The 7,902-nt window shown below is 43.1% G+C and overlaps 1 protein-coding gene across 1 annotated transcript; it reads right to left on the minus strand.

Annotated features, from left to right (window-relative positions):
• Positions 1-2,811: 2,811 nt before the first annotated feature.
• LOC147899720 (E3 ubiquitin-protein ligase XB3-like) lies at positions 2,812-6,378 on the minus strand. The gene is made up of 8 exons (XM_087378386.1): positions 5,423-6,378; positions 5,268-5,333; positions 5,117-5,188; positions 4,882-5,000; positions 4,636-4,782; positions 4,355-4,465; positions 3,952-4,222; positions 2,812-3,674 (listed from the first exon to the last, which is right to left on the minus strand). The coding sequence occupies exons 1-8, from the start codon at positions 5,603-5,605 to the stop codon at positions 3,348-3,350; spliced, it is 1,296 nt and encodes a 431-aa protein (XP_087234512.1). The 5' UTR covers positions 5,606-6,378; the 3' UTR covers positions 2,812-3,347.
• Between the last annotated feature and the right edge of the window lie 1,524 nt (positions 6,379-7,902).

The following is a 7,902-nucleotide window of genomic DNA, read 5'->3' on the forward strand; positions in this document are numbered from 1 at the left end:
AGGAGTTTTTTATTATGTCTTAAATGCACAATTTATGTAGGATTTCTAGTTGTGAAGTTTCTAGACTCTGTTATACACTCCACTTGTTGTCATTGTATGTATATTGTTTACAAAATACAATAACATAACAATAGAAAATAAAGCAAAAGATTGAGGGGGGGGGGGATGCAAGTGTGTGTTGGAATGACAAGGAGACCTCGTCGGGATTCACTTATAGCAATACCATTGAGGTGGTTTCCCATTGCTCAAAGCCTCAACATCATCAAAAAAGTGCAACCTTGTGAGAGAGAAGTGGCTCTAAACTAAAGCCATAACATATTGGCATCATAAAAAGAAGAGCATCCTTATGAGGAAAATGTGGCTCTAAACTAATTCCATAACACATTGGCACCATAAAAAGAAGAGAAATTTTATGGGGGAAATTTTCTCATAAAATTGCATTGACTTATTTTGAGAAAAATGGAAAGACCATATTAACACTATTTGAATACAAATCTAAAAGTAGTGTCCAAGGCTTTGCAGATTGAAAGGCACCATCTATGTTAGAGGGATACAAAACTTACTAAACCATATAAAAGATACATAGAAACTAATGCAAGCATTATTAAAGGGGGAAGAAAACACTAGGCCTTATTGTTATTACTAAACAATAAGAAGATACATAGAAACTAATGCAAGCATTCGAAGGGGGGGACTAGGCCTTATTGCTATTACTTCTTTTTATGCAAAAACTAATGAAGGTGGGGAATGGGTTAATGGAATGAGGAGAGATTTGTGAGGCTCCTAAAAATGGAATTTGCATCTAGATATGAGATGAATTGAGGGGATAAGATGCACAATATCTAGGGTACAATGTGTATACATGGGGACACCTTGTACTAATAGATATTGATGTAAGGTAGCAATGGGTCCATTTTTTGTTAAAAGGATTTATTGCAATGGTCAAGTGTTGTGAGAAGCCATGTCACATTTATCTATGCTAAGATGGTGACTCCTTTGCAAATGATTCAACTTGCATGATAGATGTGTGGGTTGCTAATTATATGTGATAGTTCATGGATAAAAGTCATGCACCAAGGGGAGGGATCAATCTCGAAGTAAGTGTATTAAAATTTTGACGAAGGGGTCTATAGGGACACCTTATACCAATAGAGATTGATGTATGGTAGCAATCGGTCCATTTTTTGGCAAAAGGATTTGTTGCAATGGTCAAGGGTTATGAGAATCCATATATCACAAATCTATACTAAGATGGTGACTCCTCCACAAATGATTATTGCATGATGGATGCGTGGGTTGCTAATTACATGTGATAGTTCATGGATAAAAGTCATGCACCACATGGAGAGAGCAATCTCGGAGTAATAGCAAATTGGAGATATAGCACAAGAGAGAAAGGCAACTTGGTGATGCAAGTATAAATGGGTCGAAACTTGAAAGGAAGAGGAGGGCCAAATGAGGGACAGTGCGCAGAGTTAAGCTAAAGAGAGTAAAGTTAAGTAAGAGTCAGCCCTAGGTTTTGGGACAAACATTAGTCCTAAATAACGAATTGGAGATGTAGCACAAGAGAGAGAGAGGCAACTCGGAAACTGAGGAGAATGAATGGGTTGAAAGGAAGGGAAGGGCCAAACGAGGGGCACTAGGGAGACTAAAGCTAAAGAGAGTAAAGTTAAGCAAGAATTAGCCCTAGGTTTTGGGACAGACATCAGTCCTTTAAGTATTACTCCTAGGCAAAGCTCGCTAGGGAGAAATCCCACTTTATTTTAAGTATTACTGCTATAGGTAGGCTCACTAGGGAGCTTTTGTAAAAGCAGTTCTATCTGTTTGGGTCTAACCAACTCTAATATACAATCAATTTATTTATTTATGTATTTATTTTCTTTTTTAAGAGTTAAAAGGATGAGAGCTAGTGAATGGAAAAGGGGGATTAAACAAAGTTTTAGTGTTCATGGATAAGTTTTACATTTGTAGATAGAGAAACCTTCAACTTTGGCCACATTTCAGGTTTTAAGGCCAACAAAATATAACTAGAATTTGAAAGCCAACAAATATCTCTCACATAAATTTGAAAACTTGAGATTTCATTGTACATAGTTTGCCAATTTTTGAAACAAATAAACCTCCAAAGAATGTGGGATATTAGCTCGAAATCAAATTGACTAATGTTTTATCCTTTATAGCATATGTATCCTCTTGTTAGATGATCATTGATGAGCTATGGAGTAACACCCATTGCTCTCTTGTTTCATTGTAATTTGCAACAACTATGGCATTTTTCCATGTCTACATGTAGTCTATGTACCTTCCCTTCCTCATGGTCTTGTTCCTTCATAATTGTGTATGCAAATTGTCTCCTAGTATATTGGGAAGAGTACTTATGTAGACTAAATTTAGCTTGACATAACCTTTCACCTAAGAAACCTTATTAGAAAAATAATACTTATAAGCAAAAATTCACAAAAGACAGTCCAATTGTCCATTATAACAAGGTGAATGATATTTAATCATTCAGAAGGCTTGCCCAAGATAAAAAAAGCAAACAAAAAAGAATCCACTGGAGTTGGTGTGGAGGAAGACTGCATGAGATAGAGGAGAGAGAGAGAGAGAGAGAGAGAGAGAGAGAGAGAGAGAGAGAGAGAGAGAGAGAGGGGGGGGGGGGGGTGGAGGGGGAGCAAGAAAAGGTGGAGATGGTGTGTAAGAGATAAAGAAGGGGAGAGAGAGAGAGAGAGAGAGAGTCAACCACTTTAAAGTCTTCATTCAAGTCCATACTGGAGCTAATGAAGAGAAGCCAAGTATCAACATATTGTCCAATAAGAAAAATATACTTCCAAAAATTCTAAAAATACCTAATTTCTGCTTTGCCCAATTTGAAAAGTTGCTAAGGCTACCCAAAGGACAAGCCAAAAAGGTGGGAGACATCCAAAGAATGTGGGACAACAAACTAATGTTTTTTGAGAGGTCGCTCTCTTGCTGCATTATGATTAGCAGAGCAGCACCTATGGTGGTAGTAGTAGCTGCTCTAGCTAGAGCTCATTAACTAGGAGCTATGGCGTAATTTGCAACTCCATAGTAATTAGGAGTAGCTATGGTGCAATTTACACTAGTTATGGCATTTTTTCTTTTCTTTTTCCCATGTGCGACCTCTCACGAGAGGCACATTCGCCTGGGGCCTAAGTTGACAAGCGACGATAGTCTGAACGCCCAAACCGCCTGAGCTGCAACTGCTCGGTACATCCGTGTGTGGCCGAAGTTGGCAAGCGACGATGGTCGCCAACGCCCAAACTGGGTGAGCCCGTGCAGTGGTGCTTTTGCACCCGAGCACCTCATGATCTAACTCGCTAGATGAGTTAGTTATACCTGCCCTTCCTCAAACTCTTGCTCCTTCTCCAACTCCTGGATCTAGTCTCATCTGCAGCTCTTTGCAGCTCCTCAATCTCATCCACAGCAGCGCCTCCTCCTCCCTTTGGCGTCGCAACAACAAGAGTTAGTCGCCCTATGTTCCTTCTGCAGAACGGGCACGATGGCGGTGGCGAGCTGGGAACCTGATTCGGATTGGGCTTGCTGTGGCAGCACAGCGCGAGTGTGCACGACGCGCACATCTGATGCCCGCAGTCTTTCACCTCGATTGTGCAGAAATTCTCGAAGCAGATGTTGCAGGTTTCGGTCTGCATATTCTGCAAAAGCATATCGAAAGGTGCTCTTAGCTGAGTCCCGACGATTGAATGGTTACGGCAATTTACTGAACGTCAAAAGCAAGGTTTTCGAAACTTGCGTGTAAACTGGCATCTCAATCCTTATCCTGGCGAGAGATCGTGAGCTTCTCGATCGAACAATACATGTGCGGTAGCGTCGTAATGATCCTTTTTCCTACGTGATTGTGTGTGTGTGTGTGTGTGTGTGTGTGTGTGTGTGTGTGTGTGAGAGAGAGAGAGAGAGAGAGAGGGTCTTGACCTCCAGCTCGCTTTTGGGCGCTTGCTCTTCGCCTTCATCCTCTAATTTCGTGAAATTGGATGGTCTGTAGAACCCTGGAGACAAAGCATGGGTATCTCGAGCAGCGTTTGCCTCAACCAGAGCTGCCTCTAGCATGATTCTCGCTTCGGGCTCCAATTCATTCATAAATTTCAATGGAGAAGGCCACACCATGGGCTCTGCGGCATTTGGATTGAGAATTGCAGCACAGGCGAAGTGGCCTCGACGCGCAGCGACGATGTAGGGAGTGTTCCTGCGGCACCAAATGTTCAGGCTTCTGTGTCATCGACTCAATATCCATCCAATTTGCAGAAGATGATGCACGGTTCAACTAGCCTATCAGTCCTCTCGCTAGCAGATCAAGCTAAGCAGTGTATTTATATACCCCATCAAATCCTTTTGAGTTCGGTCCGCTCCCCATGCCAGAAGCTCTTCCACGCACTCCAACGATCCCCCGCGGGCAGCGCAGTGCAAAGGAGTGCTTCCGTGTCCTGGGCTGCCAAAACATCCATCCAAGACGATTAGAAGTTAGAACAATCCATCGGGAGACAGAGTTTGGCTATGTAAGCGCTGAAATTGTTGGCCTCCACCGGCCACAGCTTGTCTCAAGATCTTCAATCGTGCACAAAACTAACAAGAAGACTGTGGATCGCCAGAATCACCTACCCGTAGGTCGAGTGGCACGTAACGGCTGTGACTAGCGCCCCGTTGTTCAGCAGGAGCCTCACGATCTCAGCATGTCCAGCTCGAGCTGCCATATGAATTGGAATAGCGCCTTTATCATCTCGCACATTCACAAATCTCGTAAATCCCCTGCAGATCCAAGCCGAGCAAACACAGGGAGGATGAAACTCCTCGAGAGGCACTACACTCTAACGTCAGCGCCAACTTGGTTGCGTGTACTGTTCCTACCAGGTGCTGCTGATCGGACCAGTTCGTGCAGCATCCAGCAGATGAACGACGCATTCGTAATGACCGCCCCTGCACGCCAAATGCAGGCACGTACGCCCCTTGGAGTCGAATGTCAGGACCTGGGCAGAGAACAAACCTCAATTCTGTTGAGCGCGGAAAACATCTGAGCAGAAACGAAACCTTAGTTGAAGATCAGCATTCACAGTCAAAAAATTTCTTCATGAGGAGAACTCACATTAGCACCGTATTCCAGGAACCGCTTCACAGATAAGGGGTTGCCTTGCTTGCAGGCAAGCATCAAAGGAGTCTGCCAACATGGAAATTTTGAGTTCTTTGAGCTATGGAATCGTCATGAGCAATTGACAGTCTGTCAGTCGAATGCGCACCTTATCGGAAGCTCTAGTATTGCGCTCGTTAGAGTCTGCACCATTCTCAAGGAGCACATTGAGAACCTGCACAATATAGTCAAATGGCCCAAATTTAGTGCTCTCTCTCGCACCAGCAAACAGCCACAACTTTTGGCAGATCGATGACTGCTTACATTCAGCTCGCCTGATAATGCAGCCATCTGCAGCGGCGTTAAGTTGCTGAAAATGTCGTACTTGTTTATAACGCGGGGGTCTTTCTCCACAATTCTCATGACCAGCTGCAGATCACCTCCTTTGATGGCGTCGTGAAGCTGCTGCTGTTTGACAAATTCTGCACAGCTGGATGTCTGACCCATGGGCTTAAAAAGCGCAAACGGCTATGGAATTCGAGCTTGCAGATGATGCCCGATTCCGGTTCTTCATTCAAATCCTCAGATCACAAATCTTGAGATTTTCAGACGAAATAGAGGCTGTATCTTTCGAGTATCTTTCTTGTTGTACTTTTGAGAACCTATGCGTTGCCCCCCAAGTGAGCTCCTGTTAAGTATCCTAAGGCTCTCCACATGTTGCTCCTTCCCTCTGAATACAAATCAAAAAAGGAAACCGGGAACCATTGAGTGGATTATCTGGTGGCAACGGCAATCCTGGATATGAGAGGTGGGCGCAAAGTGGATGGCTGAAGGGCAATATATAGATCAAACGAGTAAACTTAGTGCGGACTATCAGGCTCAAGAGAAATACGGAAGTAGATGGATCACAACGGAGGATGCTCAAAATCGTTGAAAAGTTGCAAAACATGCAGCTAATGGAAGAAACAATGAATTGATGGAGGACTCCAACAACCTCAAGGCGCTGGATTAGCTTGTACTGCACGAGTTAACGTGAGTTGTAATAACTCGTCAGCAAAGCAACAGTGATCTAGAAGAAGGGCGCTACAGAAAGGTCGTCATGCACTGTGAAAGGAACGTCAGTCGACCGGTGAAATAGGCCTAGCAGACTATAGCAGGTGTGAGTCGTGACCGTGTGAACTATGGAAGTGAGGCCATGCCCATTCGTCAACGCTGAAAAGAACCAGGAAATGAACTGCCAAAAATGATGTGTGACATGTGTGGGTGGGGAAGACGAAGCTATCATCAATGATGATCAATCAATCCAAGCATTTCTTTTGGCTCAAGAGGGGGGAGGAAAGAGGTCTGACTCCCGAGGTGTAGGTGAGCCGTAGGGATGTGAATGATTACCATGTTGTTTGTGTTCCCTTGATTCCTTGAACGCTGAATCGCTTTCCTGATTTCAGGCCAAACGCACAGCAAGCCAAAGTTTTCCAATAGATTATAAGTTATCCTATTCGTGAATCGTGCCGTGAAGTGCACACTGTTCAACTGCCGTGAAGTGCACACTGTTCAACTGCCGACGCTGATAAGTGTTCAACACACACAAAATTCCAATCGATGTGATGCAAGTTTACACTGTTCCTCACTGAAATTTCCAATTCATGTGATGCTTGCACGTCTACACTATTTCCTCTCAGAAATAGCGATGATCGCAACTCGCAGCTGTCCACACTTTATCTCACCACGAATCTAAAACACACAATTTGACACAAAAATCTATACCACGTGGCACGTGATGCTTGTTGTCTTGCAGCAGCACTAGCCACTATCCGGATTGCAACCTGATCGATCATCACGCTTCAGTACGAATCTGCAAATCCCTCAAATGCTTTCGCACTGCTGCACGACTAATCCAAACCCGTAGCTTAAAGTGTCAACGGAACGTCTTCCAAGTTTTAAAACTGTCAACAACGAAGAATGCACACGTACAAAGTAGAGATCCCTTATATTATCTGCTTATTATTATGTATGTGCTTCATGCTTGATCATCTGTCACTTGCTTGATCATCTTTGCAAGCCGCTAGAGTCTAGATCGATCACACTTGGCATTGTCCAACGTACTCTTTGTATGCGCGTGTCAGCACTTGGTATCGTGCACGTTGCAAGGTGCGCAAGAACCCCCAACAACACACAATCTCCTTCTTGATCCCACCTTGCAAATTTTGTTAGGCATCCCTTCCTTTCCTTATTGGCCCATATTTGAATTGGGAGAGTCGTGGAGTTTTTGTAGTTTCAGCTTTCTTTTCGTTTCTTTTTTTACCATATTTTTGGTTGTCTCCCTTGAAAACTTGTACATAGTCCTAGCAAGCTATTTCTTGGGATCAAGTATTTTTATCCTAACAAGCGGAAAACCCATCTTGTAGTGTATTTTGCACCCATTGAAATACTCAAAACCTAACGATAACTTACATCTTGACTAAAATTTTGGCTAATAGACCTTATTGTTTTAGTATGAGAAATAGTTTGATTAGAGTCTCTAAAAACGTTTAGGTTCTTGAGCACCTTGCAAGTTCGTTCAAATGCAAAAATAGAACTGTCCACATCATTCAACCACCAATGGTGCACGGTTGGAACTTGGATGGTGAGCCATTAACTATTTATCAACGTGGCACGATAGACTTTATATTTCAAGAAAATCTCATTACAAGGCACATGCCTATTTGTACTTTTTATATTAATAGTATCAATAAGTTTTGCAAATGTGCTATACTTATTTTCATGTCACCCTTCTTTCAAGGTGAGCTACACATGACCCCACCCAA

This window comes from Dipteris shenzhenensis, chromosome 8 (genome assembly GCF_047967505.1).
Source record: "Dipteris shenzhenensis isolate YYH24624 ecotype China chromosome 8, Dip_SZ_1.0, whole genome shotgun sequence".
Taxonomy (NCBI): domain Eukaryota; kingdom Viridiplantae; phylum Streptophyta; class Polypodiopsida; order Gleicheniales; family Dipteridaceae; genus Dipteris; species Dipteris shenzhenensis.

What these genes read in the sequence shown, in the direction of transcription:
- LOC147899720 (XM_087378386.1), bottom strand. Translation starts at nt 5,605, where the DNA reads ATGGGTCAGACATCCAGCTGTGCAGAATTTGTCAAACAGCAGCAGCTT. An exon ending in TCCTGGAATACGGTGCTAAT is followed by an intron (nt 5,001 to 5,116) that starts GTGAGTTCTCCT and finishes TTCTCTGCCCAG; the next exon opens with GTCCTGACATTCGACTCCAA. An exon ending in ACGTGCCACTCGACCTACGG is followed by an intron (nt 4,466 to 4,635) that starts GTAGGTGATTCT and finishes ATGTTTTGGCAG; the next exon opens with CCCAGGACACGGAAGCACTC.